Source organism: Convolutriloba macropyga, chromosome 4 (assembly GCF_964194025.1).
Source record: "Convolutriloba macropyga chromosome 4, txConMacr16.3, whole genome shotgun sequence".
Classification (NCBI taxonomy): domain Eukaryota; kingdom Metazoa; phylum Xenacoelomorpha; order Acoela; family Convolutidae; genus Convolutriloba; species Convolutriloba macropyga.
Genome location: NC_134471.1, coordinates 56,752,300 through 56,772,213, shown reverse-complemented (window position 1 = coordinate 56,772,213; position 19,914 = coordinate 56,752,300). Strand labels below are relative to the sequence as shown.

At 34.3% G+C, this 19,914-nt stretch overlaps 1 protein-coding gene across 1 annotated transcript in view; it reads right to left on the bottom strand.

Annotated features, from left to right (window-relative positions):
- The window catches only part of LOC142338546 (uncharacterized), a 139,996-nt gene that overhangs the window by 77,100 nt on the left and 42,982 nt on the right, over positions 1–19,914 (bottom strand). The window contains exon 4 of the mRNA XM_075388335.1: positions 4,467–4,572. Within this exon, the coding sequence (XP_075244450.1) occupies positions 4,467–4,572 (106 nt within the window). The remainder of the gene's footprint in view (positions 1–4,466; positions 4,573–19,914) is intronic.

Here is a 19,914-nt window from a genome sequence, read left to right as displayed (position 1 = left end):
GAAAACGAGATGCAAAAGCTATTGTTTTCCACCCTTCGCAATCTAATTGTTCGAGTGCAGCGCCTAAACCTTGGCGGGATGCATCACATTTGATGCGCGTTTCCAGTGTTGGATTAAAATGAGTGTTTTCCGTAGCGTTTGCAATAACAGTTTTGATATGTTCAAAATGTAATTGATGATTCTCATTCCAAATAAATTTTTCGTTTTTCTTTAGTAAAGGTCAAAGAGGGTGGCATATTTTGGCAAGATTAGGTATAAATTTGCTTAGATGATGAACGCTACCTAAAAATGACCGTAATTGTTTCAATGTTTTTGGGGCTTTAATTTCCGCAATTGCCGCTGTTTTAGATTCGATAGGTTTAACACCACTTTGTGAGAATGTAAAGCCAAGCCAATTTATTTGATGTTTTGCGAAGTGGCATTTGCTTAAATTAATTCTAAGGTTATCTGCTTCAAGTTTTTGGAGAGATTTGTATACGTATTTGAGGTGCGATTCCTGGGTGCCTTTGCTAACTACGATTATGTCATCCAGAAAACAGTATGTGTTAGTCAGCCCAACCAATGTATAATCCATTGCCTTTTGAAACTCGGCCGGCATATCTGTAAGGCCATAAAATCCCGTTTTAAAACGATACGTACCCGTTGCTTCGCCGCAAATGATATTAAAATTACAATGACGTGCAGTATCTGGATGCAGCTTTAATTGGCTATAGGCATATTTTAGATCGATTGTTGAAAATAGACATTATCTCCCAGATTTGAGTTATTAATATGTTGTGAAATTGAATCGATGAGACTATCTATGTTTGGCATTTGATACTTGTTTTTGTGGATCGCTTTGTTTAATATTTTCGAATCAAGAGCTAATTTTACAGATTTGTCCTTTTTGACCGTAATTACAATGGGAGAAATGAAGTTTTTATCCGAACATTCTTGTAATTTTTCAATGTGTCCTTGTTCAGAAAGTTTCTTTAGTTCAGCGGATACTTTGTCTAATAAATTTAAAGGAACACGGCGGCCTTTTTGATGTGATGGGGTATAATGTTTGTGGAATTTTGAACGAACTGTATGTACTTTGCACTTACCAATTCTGGAGATTAAGTCGGGGTAATCAATAGCAATCTGTTTTTTGATTGGGCAATATTCTTGATCTACCTGATTGATTGTTACTTGATTACTTGATTGATGTATTGAAAGTCCAAGAGCTGGAAACAAATCTCTACCCAATAGAGAACGATGTCCGTCCGCCACTACTTGAATTTCGATTGGATTCGCGTACCAATTGCTGCTTTGAATGGAAATTTGGAGGATGCCCACCGTTTGAATAGGTTAATTTGAAAATGTTTTCAATTGTTTGGGATTCGCTTCGCGTATCCACTTTGATTTTGGGTCATGGGAAATGATTGAGTTCGCCAAGGATTCATTTATTATTGTACATACGCTGCCCGAATCCACCAAAACCTTTCTTGGTGTATTGCCGAGAGTTATAGGAAGATTGGTTGCGTCCACCGAAGTTGCGGAATCTGTTAAAGATAATACTGCTACACAGTTATCTTCATCTGAAGAATAGTTTGACTCCAAATCGGGATCAAAATTGGCCGAAATTTGATTGACATCTTCATTTTGATCGTCTTTTTCTACGTTATTGACCCGCGGTCTAGGTTTTGGGTACGAATTGGGATCTTTAGGTTTGCGACAAACCTTTGCGAAGTCGTTCTCAATACCACAGTTATTGCATCTTTTTCCCCGAGCGGGACATTTTTTACGGTGGTCGGAGGTCCAATTAGATCCACAGAAATGACAGGTTGTAGGCTTTTTCCGTGCGGTTGTATTCATATTGGAGAAAGGGGTAGCATTCGCGATACGTGTCCGTTGTACTTGGTTAACCGTTGACTGTGACTCGGTTTTGCTTGCGTTCATTTTTAGTTGGTTGAGTGTACCCATCTCAATATTAATTGCTATTGCCAATGCTTTTTCCGGGTCTACTGTTTCTTTAAGAAGTTCCTTCTGAATGTCTTCATTTTGCATATTCGCGATAAAGACATCCCGGATGATAGTGTCCCCTTTATCTCCTAGATCACAGTTTTCCTAAAGTTCTTTGAGATGTCCATAGAACTTCTCAATAGGTTCTCCCTTTTGTTGTTTTCGTGTGAGGAAGAGGTATCTATCGAAGGTTATATTATGGATCCGAATGAAGGTTGTATATAGAACGTCCCAAAGATCCTTCGTTGAGATTGTTTCGAGGTTGATGGTTGAATTTTTTGAGTTGAATACACGACGCCCTTCCATGCCTAAGCTCAAATACATCAGAGAGGATGCTTTTCGATCACATAACTTCCATGGTTTGTCACCACAAAGTACGCTGACTGTCATGACACGTTGACATTGGTTTTTCCACGTTGTTTTTGCCTGCTCATTGCGGGTACGTCGATCTCGTTCTGATTGTGCCGTCGGGTTGTCCACTGCATCCTCATATGCTGGTTCAGGAGGTAAGAGAACATGTTCTGGAGGGTCTACCAAGAGAAGGTCCACTTCAATTCCCTCTCTAGCGAGGATTGCGAGTTTCAATTGTATTCTCCAAAACTCCCAGCGAATTGGGGGTTCTAATGTCGTCTTTTCCCAAAAGGGTTGAATTCCAAGTGGGGATTTGCCGCTGTCCTTTGTCGCTGACTGCGCCATGTTATATCTTTTATTACTGAACAGTTTAGGATTCGCGGTGCGAATGCTTTGTCTTAAGAATTGAGTAGCAAGTGCTGGCCAAATACACAACTACTTGTGTATCGTGAATTATGTTTATTGGAAACGCTACGCGGATCCACTGCTAAGATTAACTTAGGATTATGAAGAGCGTTTGCAGAGTAACTTGAATTCAGATTGACTAACTGAGATTATGATTACTAATAATAAACTGATATGAACAAAATATGAAATAATTTAGTAGACTAACGGGAATATTAATATAGGTGAATAAATAGAAGTCATAACTTTTAGTTTATAAAACACATGATATAATTATAGATATAGAGGGTAAATAATTTAGTACACATAAAGGTTTCGATATATATTTAGGTATCCATATGTATCACAAACAGATATGATTGGACAACTTAAAGTTATTTAACTGTTTCCCTGATGCAATGCAACTTTCTTTGTAGCCAGTTGACCACAACTAAACACAATTCTGGCAATGAGTTTGCGGGGTGCAGGTAGATGATTTTGGGATCTTTCCGATTGCCAATTTGAGAGGTTACAATTGGTTTCAAAGTGAAGAACGTTCACGCTAATCGAGATTAGTGTTTTACTGTGAGCATGAGTTGGATCTTGGGTACTCACGCACATTTCTATGTTCACTGCCAACTCAAGTGAACTATGTGCGGCGCTCCATGGTCTCTTTCAGAAGCTTCTTGTGGACTTGGGAGCGTATTTTGCCTTGAGATCTTTTTCTTGAAGCGAAAATTCACACGAATAAATTCAGTGAAATGTCCTCAAGCGCAAAATACAGGAGAATGGTCAAGCGACTTGCTAATCAAAAACAGCAGATATGATCGATCGAAGTTTTCACCAAAACTGAAAATAAAAATTGAGTGATTATAGAAGTGACAAAAATTCATGTGAATTTTTTTTAGCAGATTAGAGTGTATAAAAACGAACTGAATTATGACATTAAATAAGTCTTGTTGTAGTAAAAATTTGAACTCATGTATAACAAGTTTAATTGCAAGGTTCAAGTAAATCTAGAAAATTAATTTTTCAATCAATATCAGACTTTACACTTTACCTTGAAGTCCTTTAAGTTTTATATGTAGAAAATTGGTCACGTTTTGTCAGTTATTCAAATCATTGTATCTTGTTTGCACATTTGTTCTTCTCTCCTACTGAACTTGGTATTTTTGTAGAACGTTTTTAAGTATTTTGCTAAGTTTCTGCCTTTGAAAAGTGTTCGTTGCGGCAGAAAAATAATTTATCATTTCTTAGATATGATCAAAAAACAATCGAAGAACAATTTTCAGTTCCCTAATGACCAGTTTGTTTGTTTCTCTTTTTTGTTTTTTTGTCCTATTGAAACCACAACTGCCATGCTTAAAGTATCGCTCAGGGCAGGGTTAGTGTGTATCAAAACCCCGTTTCTTATAACCTTTAATGATGTTATGCAGATCTTATTATTTTATTTGTTATTGTTTCATAGCTTACTAGTCAAAGAAGTAAATTCTTGTTTTTCTTTCATTCTTTCAATATTTTTTTTCTAGTGTTTGGTCTTGCCTTTACTCTCCTTCTCCTAACCTCAACGCTTCCCCGTGAACTTATCAGTTCGTATATGCAAAATTGAAAATTGGACTCCCAAAAGTTACCTAAATTTTAACTTTACTGTCACGGCAATATCGACTCCATCTACCTACGAGCTTAAGTAATTTTAGTCAAACCAAATTGTTGATGTTGATTGTGAGTACATTGATGTGTGTTCATACCCGAATATGGATTCGTATACAGTGTCATTTATTGTGATATTCGTCAGGCCGTCGATTGGGGTGGTGGGGGTGTCCGTGAAGATCACATCAAAATCTCTTTCAACGCCTGAAATTCAAAACGTGAGAAATATCATTTTATTGGCCAATGTAACCTAGAATATATAAGTATTGTTATCATTAAACGTGGTTAAAGTGTATGCCCAAAAATTCAGCAGAAAACAATTTAAGAAATTAAATGCATCGAACAAAGACTATTTTTGGAACTATTGCCCCAAATGCTGCAGTAAAATACAAGTAAGTGAGTGGACAGAAGGGCATAAAATTACTTTTGAACCTTTAAAAAGATTATCCACTGCAAGAATATTGAGTCTACACAAAAAGAATAATGTCTATTCTGCAATTTTGCGGCAAAAAACGTTCAGTAAATGTGAAAAACATCCTTGTTCCAAGTGAAAAACTAAGGCATTAGTGTTAACTTCTCATCAAAAAGTTCAAATAGGAAATTCAAAGAATAATCATAACAAAAAACTATTATTATGTTAAGAGTATCCAGTAAACTTTCCATCAAAATGAGGCCAACGGAGAAACCAGTGACAAACAAAAAGTGGCATGGAAAAAAACATCTTTAATTAAAAAACATCTTTGAATTAAAAAACCTCAGGCAACAAAGAAGTCGTGTTTCAAATCAAAATGATGTCAAGCCGTAAATTGCAAAAAAAAAAATTTGACTTTATAAACAAAAATCTATTGCACCAACCAACTCTCCGTATGAAAATAAGAACAAATCTTACGTGAGAAAGTATTAAATTAAATTAGAAAAAAATATCAAGCCCCCAAAAATTCGCTTCGAGTATTGAAAGCTACAAATTTTCAAAAGTGAAAAGGAAGCGTAATTCAGACGAAATGTCAGTTTTTGAAAAAAAAACTTAGGCCAAGAATCAAATTTAGTAATACAGCATACAATGACAAGTCAAAACAGAAGGTTACAAAACCATAGCAGGCACGACAGAACCTCGGAAACAACGCAAACAAGCATTTTGCTGTTAGAATAACAGCGAAGATTGAGTAATTAGATTAAACTGAAGAAAACAGAAAACTTAATTAAATAATGAAAAAGATTTGAGAGGGGTGCACCTCCCCTTCGGTCGGAGCCTTACATATTTAGCCATCGGACCTATAGAACAACTAGTTCCAAGCCAGGAAGTCATGATTCAAACAATCATTCATTTCATATCTGACACGCAATCAAAATTGGTTCAATGAAAACCGAAAAATTTCATGGAATTCAAAGATGAAAACTAATTCGATTTTTGTATTGGCTTTTTTTCGAATAAAATCATTCCCCAAGCAAATTGTTGGTTTCACTAACCCTGAGCATCTTGTTTGCCTGTTTCGATGAAAAAGGTCCTCATGGTTGGTTTTAGACTAATGATGACATTTAGTTGGTTTACGCCTCTTAAGCAAAAGATTTATCCTAAATTGGAAAAAAAGCGTCCATTAAAGTAACCTTCTCCTCCTCGTGGCCCATCCCGTAAACTCCTCGTGTCGTCATAACCTCCTTGTGGGCCATCCTGGATAGACTTTTGTGTAACTGAGCGGCAGAGTCCTCGATCGATCTCATAAGTCACGAAGAATTAAAGACACAATGTCAAAAATATGTTCCTTGATGGTCCGATTCTTATCATCACAGGCAAGAACCTGAGATGAGGGTGTTGGGGCAGAGCATTGAACAGCTCCCTTGAAAGAAGGAAGCCTAAGTTGTCTTCGGTTGGGCCCTGTATAAAAGTGGCTCTTGTAGTTAGTTCTTGCCAATTTCTACCTGTTGTCTATTGACTGAAGGATGGTCTTACAGACCCAAAAAAAATAAAGTAATGAAAAAGAACTCCACTCTAGTAGATGATGTTTGACCATTTATTAACGATTTGGCTGGGCTCCAATTAAAGTTCCTTGTAAACTCTAATGAACTTGGACCTCCTCGATAACAGGCAACGAAACCAGGGTTAACTGTGAGGGAGATTAGGATGACTGCTTTACTGTATGACCAAAAGTCGATGAGTACTGGAACACAATGTAAGGTCCAGACAAGAACGGTGTAGTGATAGTCGCAGATATAACTTTACTGAGTAGTGTTGTAACTCTGATCGTAGAGCTCAAAAAAAGAAAGGCTTCACTACATGTCTGGTCCAGACAACGCATGCCCTGCTACTTCCTGACATATTGTTAAAGAGACATGAGGCTCGCGGGACTCAACTCCTCAAAAAGCCGGACCCCAGATGGTTTTAGCACCAGTTCTCTGGTTTACATGGCTTGCAACTGGTTATTCTATAGGTTTGATGACTAGATACCCTAGGTTCCGGCCAAAGGCGAGGTGCTACTCTCTCTAATGTTGTTTTTTGTTCAATTAAGTTTTCTGTTGTCTGCATTTTAATCTAATGACTCACTATGCACAGTTTTTAAATTTTTGTAACAGCAAAATGCCTGTTTCCGTTGTTTCTAAGGTATGGCGAAAATGGAAAAAAGCAGAACAAAACTTCGGTGACAATCACAGAGTTGTTTGGGGAGAGTGAAAACCAATAAATTGAGAGAAAAATTAAGAGAGACGAAGATTTTGCATAGATTTAGAAAGATGCTCATCATTATGGAATCAAAATGGATACAGGAAATTTCTTGACAGATTGTAGTTAGCTCGTCTAGTATGTGTCAGCATTGAACAGCTCCCTTGAAAGAAGGAAGCCTAAGTTGTCTTCGGTTGGGCCCTGTGTAAAAGTGGCTCTTGTAGTTAGTTCTTGCCAATTTCTACCTGTTGTCTATTGACAGAAGGATGGTCTTACAGACCCAAAAAATTAAAAGAGACGAAGATTTTGCATAGATTTAGAAAGATGCTCATCATTATGGAATCAAAATGGATACAGGAAATTTCTTGACAGATTGTAGTTAGCTCGTCTAGTATGTGTCAAATCGGAATAAAAAGGACAAGGGCAACTAAGAAGTAAATAAAAGCCGTCTCAAAAACCAACTTAGGCGATTGAAGGTATTACTGTTGATAAGAACCAGATGCTGAATTTTTTTGTTTTCTTTTCACTTCAAAACTTCCTTGCCACCTTATTTTTTGATCTTCCACTCACAAGGAAAGTTTGCAAATAACAAAACGTAAATGAGCTTAGAAGTATTCGCTCCACACTTAAATATCTTCAAGCTTTTGAATTGTTAGCGAGTCAAGCATTAAAAGTTTTAGAAACCTTAGCGAGCATTTTAATTGCAATATCGAGCAAGCACTGTGTTCACGTCAGCATCAATGAAGCGCAAGCCTCAGGTTGCTAACCAATACCACTTCCTAGAGATTCCTCGAGAAAGAGAAAAGAACTATCACTATATAATAAGAAAGCTATTCAGTACACATCAAACTTGTGGTATGGAGAGAAACATCTTTGAATTGAAAAAACCTCAGCCAACCATGAAGCCGTTTTTTAAATCTAGATGAAACGAAAAGGATAAACGGAAAAATCACTTTGACTTTGTAAACAAGAATCTATGGCACCAATGAAGTCTCCAAAGGAAAATAAAAACAAAAACATCTTATGCGAAAAATTAATATATCAAATTAGAAGAAATATCAAGCCTTTAAAATTTCGCTTGAAGTATGAAATCTTTCCAATGAGTGAAAAGTTTTTTTTGAAAGTGAAAAGAGAGCGTTGTTCAGAAGAGATGACAAATTTTGAAAAAAACTTAGAACAAGAACCAAAAGTTTGCCAAAATTAATTATAAAATAAACAATGACCAAGTCAAAACATCAAGATATGAAATAATAGCAGGCATGACCGAAATTCAGAAACAAAAAATGAAGTTTTTCCGCTGTAAGCATTGGTCCACAAAAGTTTAAAAACGTTGACAATTGAGTCAGTAGATAAAAGTGAAGACTACAAAAATTTAATTGAATAAATGAAAAGATTAAAGAAAAGTGCTAGTTCTGGCACCACTTGCCCAATTTAGAAGAAAGCTCTTGCTTACAACCAATCACTAGCAAAAACGACATAAAAACAGGCAAAAAAGATGCCCAGGGCCAGTGCCCAACGATTAGTTCAAAGAATGATCTCCAGTGAAAAACGAATCAACACAAAAATCGAATTAGGTCTCTTCTTTGAATTTCAGGGAAAAATCACTCTTCATTGAATCATTCTCAATTCTCGGTTAGTTTCGGAATGAATCGTTTTTTGCCAAAAAACTATGCAAAAAAGTGAAAAAAAACAATAAATTGAGAGAGAAATTGAAGGAGACATAGTTTTTGAATAGATTTATAAAAAGTTGCAACATTATGGAATCAAAAGGGAGTTCTTTACTCCCGTCTAGCCATAAGATAGCATGAAATCTGTCAGTTTTAAAACAAATCTGACAAAAGTTTACTGATGCAAGGAAAAATTTTTTCTCTACGGATTGTAGAGTGTTCCTCTAAAATGTATTAGAAATCCGATTAAAAGTGATTAGGGCAATTAAGAGGTGAAAAAAATCCTTTTCAGAAGCCACTTTAGGCTGTCGATGATGTTGTTGTTGAAAAAATCATATGTTGAGTATCTTTTGTTTTTCATTGACATCAAAATTTAGCGCACTTTTGACGCCAAATGATTTATACTAAAAAAACACAGTTTGAGAAAAATAAATATAAATGCGTTCGGAAATTTTTGGGGATAAAATTGCCTGGGCGAATTCTGTGATCTCAATATAACCATAATGAAGACAAAATAAACATAAATAAACTTAAAATGTTCTGGAAATGCCACGCTTCAGAACTGTTTTAACTTTCTCTTATCAAATGTGCTGTTTCAGCGCTGAAACGCTACGAGATTTCAGTACGGACTTTATAAAAGTTTATTTCGAATTCGAAAGAAAACGTTTCAAAATTAGAAGTTTCCATTGAGTTGATTTTTTCCTCACTGGTATTTAAGTTCTAAATGATCTCTCACCAATTAGTTTCTCGCACAAAAAGTAGGTTGTCGAAAAAAATCACAACATTTTTTTGACTGGGGATTCTTCAGAGTTTAATACATAACAAAGGTAAAAGCAGTTTTATGTTGTCAATTGGTTGTTTTTTATTTTAAAAAACAACTAATTAACAATGAGAAACTACTCATGCATAAGCTTTGTATTCAATTCTCAAGAATATCCAGTAAAAGAAATTTTGTAACAATTACCGGTGAGGAAAAAAATCAATTCGTTGGAAACTTCTAATTTTATTTAAGTTTCATTTGCAACCTTAAATAAACTTTGAAAATGTCCGTATTGAAATTTCGTAGCGTTTCAGCGCTGAAACAGCACATTTGATCAGAAAAATTTAAATCAGTTCTGAATTATGGCATTTCCAGAACATTTTAAGTTCACTTATGTGCACTTTGTCTTCATTGTGATTTTATTGAGATCATAGAAAGAAAATGGCTAGGAAAATTTATCCTGTATAGTCTGAAATTTTTTCATGCGTCGGAGCAGCTTAATATTATTGTTTAGAAGATTAAAACTGGTAATTACTACAGTGGTATACCCGCTTTTTTTATAACTACGCTACTTTGTTCAAAATTATCTCAAGTCCTACTTAGTTTAGTGAGCTTTGTGTCAACTATGAGACAAGCAGTAAATAAATCCAAACGCATTTTTGTTTTTTTTTTTGCAAACTGTGAAATTTTGGTAAACTTCTGTTGGCGCCAAGATTAAGCTAGAGAAAAAAATTGAAGTCAAAAGAAAACAAAGGAAATTCAGCATCTGCTTTTTATCAACAGCAATACCATCGACAACCTAAAGTGGCTTCTCAAACGGATTTTATCAACTTTTTGTTTGCCCTAATCACTTTTACTTGGATTCCTAACTCATTGGAACGATCTATAAATCCGTAGAGACAAACTATTTCCCTACATCCGTAATCTTTTGTCAGATTTTTTCTCAAGCTGACAGAAGTAGTGTTGTGCCTTCCTGGGCAAACTACGCGGGAGGCATGAAAGTCTTCCCATGAACACTACGGGGGGACACAAGTGTATTTCTGGGCAAACTACGGGGTGGGACACTTTAAGTTTTTTCTCCTTTTAACCCCCTGCCATGCATGAAACTAATCTTAGGAAACGATTTTCCCTCCACTTGCGTGACTGGTTTGCCGCCTTCTGCTTGAAGCATATAACTACCACTGCTTTTGATTTGAAAGTTGATTCGTCATATGTCTGCGCCAGGGTACTTTGATCTTGTTTTGGTCAGGTCAAACTACAGGGGGGACATAAATGTCTTCCCGTGATCACTACAGGGGTGACATAAGTGTCTTCCCGTGAACAATACAGGGGGCATAAGTGTCTTTCTGGGCACACTACATGGGGTACGAAAGTGTCTTCCCGGGCAGACTACAGGGAGACAAAAGTGTTTTCCCGTGAATATTTATGCATGAAAACATTTGTAGCAAAGAAATTTTAATAAATCCTGCCGCATGTGTATATCCTGAGTCTATTTTTCACTTCAACAACGTTACATAAAGCTATTTTTGCTCAAAAAATTAATCCTTAAATCTCTTTTTAGGCGGGCTATCAAGAAAAGACGGGCATCAACCAAAATTTGAACATTAAAAGTTAGCGGGTTAGCCCACAAACTAAAGGACTAACAGTTTGATTTGCTTTTCGTCAACACTGATTACAAATGTATACCAGAATTAGCCATTAAACGAAATCTTTTATAAAAAGTACATCGCACTAAGAAACTATTACCAACAACGGTCGGCAAACCAGGAAAAAAATTTGTTAAACAATTTTCCCAAGCCTCAGCAAACTTTATGAGGAATTTTTCTGTTTAATTAACGTAAATAGATTAGCAATTGAAACTCTGTCAGAATAGAAATGAAGAAAACACTAACTTATCTGGCTTCAATTTCTTCAATTTAATCGGAACTCTTCCGCTATTACTTTTTCCAGCTGCAGCATTTATAAAAGGACTGCTATCACTGAAAATCTTTACAACAATAGCGACAAAGTCCAGCAGATGGTCAAGTTTAATATCAATTTTTTCAGTTGAAGCAGATCCCATATCCATTGGCCCCAAATTTCTCATGCGTGCACCATTGAACAGTTTTCTGTAAGAGCAACAAATATTGTGGGGTGCCGGGAGAATTTAGTTTTTGAGCAAATTTCCTAAAAAGGCATGTCACAAAGTGAAAGTAATGGAAGGAGACAAAGAGAAGCGGACATATCGAGAACGAGCAGAAATGTAAGTCAGAGGGGAAAGACGAAGTAACTAGAATAATGTAGACTGCCGGAACTGAGTAAGACCTAGGCGAGGAGTAACCAAGGGAGCATGGGATAGGTAGAGTGAGTGCAGTGTGAACTCAGATGAGTAGGGCTGAAGGAAAACCGTACTAACGAACCAAAGACAAAAAACAGAGCAAAAGAGTTAAAACGATTGATCGAGCAATCGGCGGAGCTAGTATGTGGCACCAGTTGATCGACAAAGAGCGAGGGGGAGAAGAAGAGAAAGAAATGTTGAGACGGCTGCGCGATGCAAACAGCTGAAGAGAACGATAGGGGGCAAGCGTTAAAGTGCTTGAGAGCAATTGAACGAGCAACCGAGAGAGTTTCTGTATGTGGGAAGATTCAGCGTCAAAACGCCAGCAAACAAGGGCAGAAGGGAAAGGGAGGTGCGTTGGGACGAATAGATGATAAATAGTTAGAGAAAGAGTGTAGATAGTAGTCAAGGAAGTGAGTGAAGCGATTCGCTGAGCAATTAGTCGAGCTAAAGAGTGTGATACTGATTAAGAGACCAAAACGAGCAAACAAGAAGAAAGAGAGATGTAGAGTTGAGACGAGTGCGTGGAGATAAACAACGTGAAAAAACGAGTGAAATCGATTAGGTGAAAGAAAAATTAAGTGGGGGAGCGAGTGATTGATCAACTGGTATCATTAGAATGTGGGGCCGATTTAGAGAAAAAGAGCAAGCAAGCAACCAACCAACGTGGTATGGAGAGATGGTGGGCATATCGCTGGAGCAAACGGTGAGTAATATTATAGTTAGCACAGGCGGAAACAACCACTTATGATGTAGAGAGCCATGGAAAACCATTAGTTTAGTTGGCGTGAGAGAGAAAATAAAGTCAACAAGCGGCTGGGTGATCGAACGACTGACTGGGCTATCGTGTGGGACCCGTTGAGAAACAGAAAGCGACCAAGCAAAGAGAGAGCGGAAGGTCAAATGAGACGAGTGGAGGAAGAGTTGAATGGTGACCTGATACGAGTGGTGAAAAACAGTGCGAAATTCGTTCTATAAACATTAAACAAAAAATTTACTTATGACTGGCTGACTGGCTGTGAAAAGAAACGTTTGTTCTTCTACTAATTTTGTATATGAGAATAAAAACTTTATTATACTATATGACCATCAAGACAAAAATTAACATTAACTGATTGATAAGTGAGAGTTTCAACACTTCTATTGAACTTCTGCAAATAAAAATACACTTATTACTAACAATTCTGCGCTCTTGGAACATCAAAACAAAAGTTATTTTTAACTAATTGAAGAATGGGATTTTTACACTTGTACTGAAATTTAACATATAGGATTTGACCTTTTACAAAAAAAAACTTTTCCTACAAAAGACTATCCAGACGAAAGTTAACCACAACTGATTAAGAAGTGAGAGTTTTACACTTCTACAGAAATTCCGCATATAGTTTTTGACTTTTACTAATTGAAAACCTTCCTCCACTAATAGACCATCGAAAAAAACTTCTCTTTAGCAAATTGAAGAATCAGGCTTTTACACTTCTACTGAAAATAGACTTTTTACAAAACAAAAACCTTTTTCTTGAATATGACCGTCAAAACAGAAGTTAAAGATATCTGAATGAGAAAACAGAGTTTATTACTTCTATTGAACTTCTGCATATATAAATTGACTTTTCATTATTTTTAAAAAATTTTCTGCTTTTACACTATCGAAAAAAGGTAACATTTACTAATTCAAGAATGAAAATTTCAGACATCTACTGAAGATCTTCAAAAAAATAGTCTTTTACCATTTAAGATAATTTTTGAGCACTGTTTGAGAACCGTTTGAGTACTGTTAAGAACACCACTTGAGTAGTGAGAATGTAACAATTCAACTGTATTTCTGCAAAAAAGGACTTTCTAACTGAAAATGATTTTCTGCCATAAGACCATCAAAACGAAATTTATCTTTGCCTAAATAAGGGATCAGATTTTTACACTTCTAAAGCTCTGCATATGAACATGTCTTTTACAAATTAAAAACTTTTCTCTACGAATGGCCATCAAGAGAAAATTAAACCACAACCGATTGACAAGTGACAAATTTTCTTTTCTACTGATCTTCTGCATAAAGAAATTAAGTTTTCAATTTTTCATTAATTGGAAACATTTTTTTGCTTAGGCCATCAAAATGAAAAAAACCAATTACTGACTGAAAAATTAGATTTTTACTCTTCTATGGTTTTGCTACATAAAAAACTGACTCTTTAGCACTTCTCTTTCTAAAATCTCTTTCTACTATACTAAAATGAAAACAGAAGATAATCACAATTGATTCAGGAGTGTGAAGTTTACACTGTAAAAGAAATTCTGCATATTAAAACTGACTTTTCAAAAATTAAAAAACCTTTCTCCTATATGACACTCAAAACAAATTTATTCATAGCTGGTTAATTAGTGGAACTTTTACACTTCTACAGATAAAAAAATGACTTTTAGCCAAAAAACTTTTTTTCTATTATATGAACAGAAATTAACCATAACTAATTGAGGAGCGAGATTTTTATAGTATACTTAATTTCCGCTTCTAAAAATTGGCTTCTCTCCAATTAAAAATTTTTTCTACTAAATGACTATCAAAACAAAATTTATCCGTGGTTAGTTAAAGAGTAACAATATCATTTCTTGACTGCAATTCTGCATATAGAAGTTGACTTTTCACTATGGAAAACATTTTTCCTCTATTATATACCTAACTAATTGTGGATTTAGACTTTTACCTTTCCAGAACTTCTACATTTGAAAACAAGTTTGTTACCAATTAAAAACCTTTTAATATTATAGAGCCATCAGGATAAAGGTTGACCGTAACTGCTGAAGAAGTGAGAATATATTGCTTCTATTGAATTTCGGCAAAAAAAGTTTGATTTTTCACTAATTGAAAACATTTTTCTGCCATTCGATCACCAGAAAAAAGTTACCCGTAACTGATTAAAAAATGAGAATTTTACAATTAATCTGCATTTCTTTATATAAGTATAAGCTTTTTAGCGATTAGAAACCTTTTTCTATCCGAAGACCATTAAAACAAAAAAGTTTTTGATAATTCAATGAGGAAGCAATTTTTGCACTTCTGAACTGCAGAGAAAACTTAACTTTCCTTCAACTAAAAACTTTTTTCCACTATATGAATATTAAAGCAAAGGCATTCCTAACTGATTGAAAAATGAAAGTTTTACACTTGTACTAAAATTTGCTTATAAAACTTATTTCTCACTAGTTAAAAGCTTTTTCTTTCTTGGTCTCATTAGAACGAAAAAGTTTTTGTAAAATATTACGCAAACAGAATCATGCACTGTTACTGATTCTTCACATATAAAAAATATTTTCTACCGTTTAAGCGCTTAACCTATTGTGATCCTTAACACATTGTTTGTAGAAACTGATTGCGCATTGAGAATTTTCACCAGTACTGACCTTCTGCACATTAAAAAAGCTTTTTTCGGTGAAAATTGTTTCCCCTACTTGAGCTTTTTTAAAAAATGTTATCATAATTGATTGAGAAGCGACAAATCTTATTGCGAAGTGAGAAACTATATTGATTTTCAACAGCTGAAAATGAGTTTATTTAGCGTCTTTTTAATTTTTACCATATCAAATGAGAAAGGTATTTTTATTGTTTTAGCAGAAATAATGTGCAATTTCTCTGAAATCGTAGCCACATATAGAATTCAACTTTCTATTGTGTGAGGAACCTTTTTCTATCATATGTACATGGGAACAAAAAACTTGGTAAGCGTTTTAGCAAGAGATAAGTTCGTAGCTCCAACGAAATCCTACATGCAAAAGTTGATTTTTATTTTTTGCAAAATTTTTTGAGCTATAATTTTAAGCAAAAGTTTATTTGACTGATAAAAAGAAAAAAAAAGATTTTTATTCAGGTCCTACATAAAAAAAATAAACTTCCAACTGTTTAAAACTTAACCCTTTGTCCTTCAAAGCAAAAAGAAGATAATTTTGCAGTTTTGCTGATTTAATACATACGCAAAATGAATTCGTACTATGTAAGAACTTTTGTGCTATATCTCCAACTCTACTGAAAGACTGTATATTCTTAATAATTCTTACATCTACAAAATGAATTTTTTTGTTCAGAGATTTTTTTGGTTTCTTTTTGATTGGTTATATATTTTTGTTTGTGGGGAAAGAGAGATTTTGACGGTTTTTGTATTTCTTGCTTATACAGAGACAATTGTTTTTAATCTATGAACAACCAAATTAAAGTTTTCTGAGTGACTCCGAAATACAAAAAAAGTATGTTTCTATTGAAATTTTACATTATAGGTATTTGTTTGTTGTTTATCAACCATTTCTATTAGATGATTTCTACAAAATTTACATATTAGAAAATGATTGCTTTTCCTGTTCAGAGAACGTTTTCCTGCTTCATTTCCGTCTAAAAAAACACTTATATTGACTCAAAAATAAGGGGAGTTTGTAGTTCTACTGAATTCTTGTATAAAAAATTGCAAAATATAATCGTTTAAAACCTTGTTGTTAGTGTAGTTTTAAAACCTTGTTATTGTGGGTAGTTGTTAAAACCTTTTACTAGAACATCATCATTATTACAAAAGTTATCGAATTGAATAAAAATTGAAACCACTTCACTTATGCCCAATTCTTACATTAAAAAACAGACTTCTAATTGCTAAAATCTTTTTTTTTACAGCAATCAGTGGAACAGAGGCTTTTTAATTATTTTTGATGGACCAAATTGCAATTCTACTGATTTCCCGCAAATGAAATTTGACTGTTAACCGTCTGAAAAGTTTTTCTACTATAGTTCTCAATTGCTAGTTCTGAATCACTTATTGCGAAGTAAATATTTTGCACTTCAACTGAATTATTGCACATGATGTTTGATTTTTAACGTTAAAACACATATTTCTACTAAATGACCAAAAACAAAAGTACATTGGAAGTCAATTGTCGAATAGTTTACCAACTCGATGACTGATAGAAGAAGTACTTCTTCTATCGGAACAAGAAAAACAGAAATTTAATTTCAATTGACTTTCATTTTTGGAGATGAAATTATGACAGTCGTAAACCTTTCACCAATACTTGTCCATTTTGAGCAATTTTTAAATCTCAATTGGATGAGGAAATAGCAAACTGCAGTTATAAATTTACCCAACAAATATATTTCATATTTTTAAGTCTGAAAATCTACTACAAATTTTTTTTTGACTAAAGTTTCTCCAACTGATTGAAAACTGTGATATTCTCATCTATATAAATTTGGATTTTTTTGGCTGAATTTTTTTGCTCTACATAGTGAGCAAAAAAACAGATGATTCTTCTAATTTAAATGTGAAAATGAATTGTTACTTTCAGTGAATTTCTACCTATGGAAAAGAGACTTACCATCATTGATTTTTTTCACATTCAAGACGATTCAAACAAATTACTGTACTTTGACTTCCGGAGATATAAGATATCACTGGTAAGCTGATATTCTGTTAGAGGTTTTACGTTGTTTTTTTATTTGCTTAACCAATTTGACAAAACATTTTAAACTGATTAATAAAGGAGAATTTCATTGTTCAATTAAATTTTTACATATGGAAAACTAATTTTAAGCGTTTAAACAATATTTTATCGAAACCTAATTTTTAGGAGAAAAACTAGTTTTAACTGTTTGAACAGAGTAATTTTTATATTTCTACCAAAATCATACATCAATGACTTGATTTTTCAAACTTTTTCTTAACTTTATAAGTATATCTTTAGAACAGAGGTATTTCTGAACTAGATTTTTGCGCCTCTAGTTGAAAACTACAAATTGAAGATAGATTTTATCGTTTAAGTACTTCTTTCTCTGCCGTTGATAAACCAAGTGAAATTCGATTTGCTGAACCTTAGTTTTAAAATTTAACAACAACCTATATACGAAAATTTGGTGTTTTTGTCTAATTTTGTGATTGAACCTCTTTTGCGTCTGTTCAAGTGCATTTATCCACACAACCTTTTTCGATATCGATTAATTGCATTACAGGATACTCATTAAGAAATTTTAAATGATTGATCAAAGTAAATGGTTTTTATATCAAAATTATTTGTAGCGGGGTCTAAATTCAGTGCTCACAGTTTCATGTTGGAGCTTGGTCTCTTTATCAAAGATGATTCAGTTGGCGAAGAGATAAATAAGAAATTGAAGGTTGAAACACACAACAATGGGCCGAATTATTGATCGCCTGGAAATAACAGAGTTACCTCAGGAGAATAAGTAAACAGTGAAAATGTTCATTGTGCAAATTTTTTTGAACCAGAAGAGGGTGTCATTGTAACAGAATTAAAACACAAGCGTAATTCTCACAACTGTTTACCATCCAATTTTTCCACTTTTTTGTGTCGCATTTGTGTATTCAGATGCAACCTCATCTTCAGGTGCCGTAATTTTTCGCATAGTCTACTTGTGTTTGAAAACCTACACGACAAGTGTAAAACACTTTCAAAAACGGCTGCCGGTGAGAAAGATGGGAATGCTTGCGCAGCGTAGGCAACGAAAACAGCAAAACCTTGTTATATCCGAAAATTTGTTATGGATGTTCTTATCATTTATAGCAGATGCTTATTAAGAGACCGTCGATTGCAGAGTTGTGTTGAAAAGTGGGGACATCGTTTTGTCATGTTGAGGAAAATTACTCGTTTGATCTTGCATGCGTTCTTAGACTCGTGATAAACTTAACAAATGAACATCATGCAAAATTGGTTAAGGTTAGAAGACATTCAAGGAACGTATGGTTGAAAGAAGTCACATAATGTTTGTAGAGTCAATATGACAGAAAATTTTTTTAAAAAATCGGAACAGATTTGAGAAAAGCAATAAAATTGTCCAATGCTGTAAGAACAAATATTGAAATTTATTTTTTTTATCGCCTGAAGATGTTATCAACTTGAAAGATTGAAAACAAATGAGAAAAAGAAATAACTAAGCACGAGTAAGACAACTATTTTTTTAAATCTCAGAATAAAATTAGCATTTGACTTGCGCAAATTTTATAGTGTACAGCTTTCAAACTGTACTTGTTGTTTGATAAATAGGCACTTACCATAGTTTCAGTTGAAATTACTTATCATTCTGCTTTGTATAGACGCTTAGGTATGCGACAAAACCAAATTCACCCAGTTTTGTGATCTCAAAATGAGTTTTTTATAGCTGAAACAATTGAGAAATCAAAATTCTTTTGTAGGTACTGGGCCATGAAGTCGAGAAATATTTTCGGGAGCAGGCAATTGTTGTGTGTGTTTCATTCACTTTTCTCGCTGTACCACTTTTGCTGGAAAACTACTATAAAGGAAGTTCTCATGGTGTGTTTGATACACCAGTGTTCGTCCTCAAGAATTGAAATCTTCTGTGAAGACATCATAAGACAATTTTTTTTAGTTTTCGATTTTTTAAACAAAGGTTGAAAATTAAAACAACAAGTATAATTTTTTCTTAAATTTATTTGGTTTGCGAAATTTGAGAAAAAAATAGTTGAGTGTGCAAACTTCTAGCAAAATTGCGGTTTTCCTATTTGCATGGAAGCGCAGTTGTTGAATTACTTTTGTAACTATACTGTTAAAGAACTTCAAGAAAGTATAACAGTTTCATTTATCAGTTCCTCTCCCAAATATAATCTACTGACACTCCCATGAACACAAACAATTATACGTAAAGTTTTATCTATTCAACAAAAGTAAAAACATGGGTTTCAGGCGTTTTTTTTTGAAGCCAGAATGTAAAACGGAACATACTGATAATCTCGTTGTTTAATGGAAATACTATAGAAGTACATGTGTTTGACACATGACAGTTTACATTAACTGTTTCTGCTAGCTAAAAATACAGCTACCATGCAAGTAAATCCTATACGTTACTCATTATTCCTATCAGATGAAGAATTCTGTTTTAGCTCACGCCTTTGTGTGTTTGTGTTAAAATAAATCTCTTTGTTTGTTGGAAAAACTATCAGGATTCATGTGTCTGACACATGGCAATTTGCTATTAATGTTTCTGTTAGCTAAAAATGTAGCTGAACATGCAGCTACAATGCAACTAAAGCTTTTATTTTACAGATTGCTTTTATCAGTTGAAAAACTCTATTTTTAGTGTGTGTGTGTGTGTTCAAATTTGGTTTCCAGAGAAATTCCTTGGTTTTTCATGTTCAATTGAAAACAG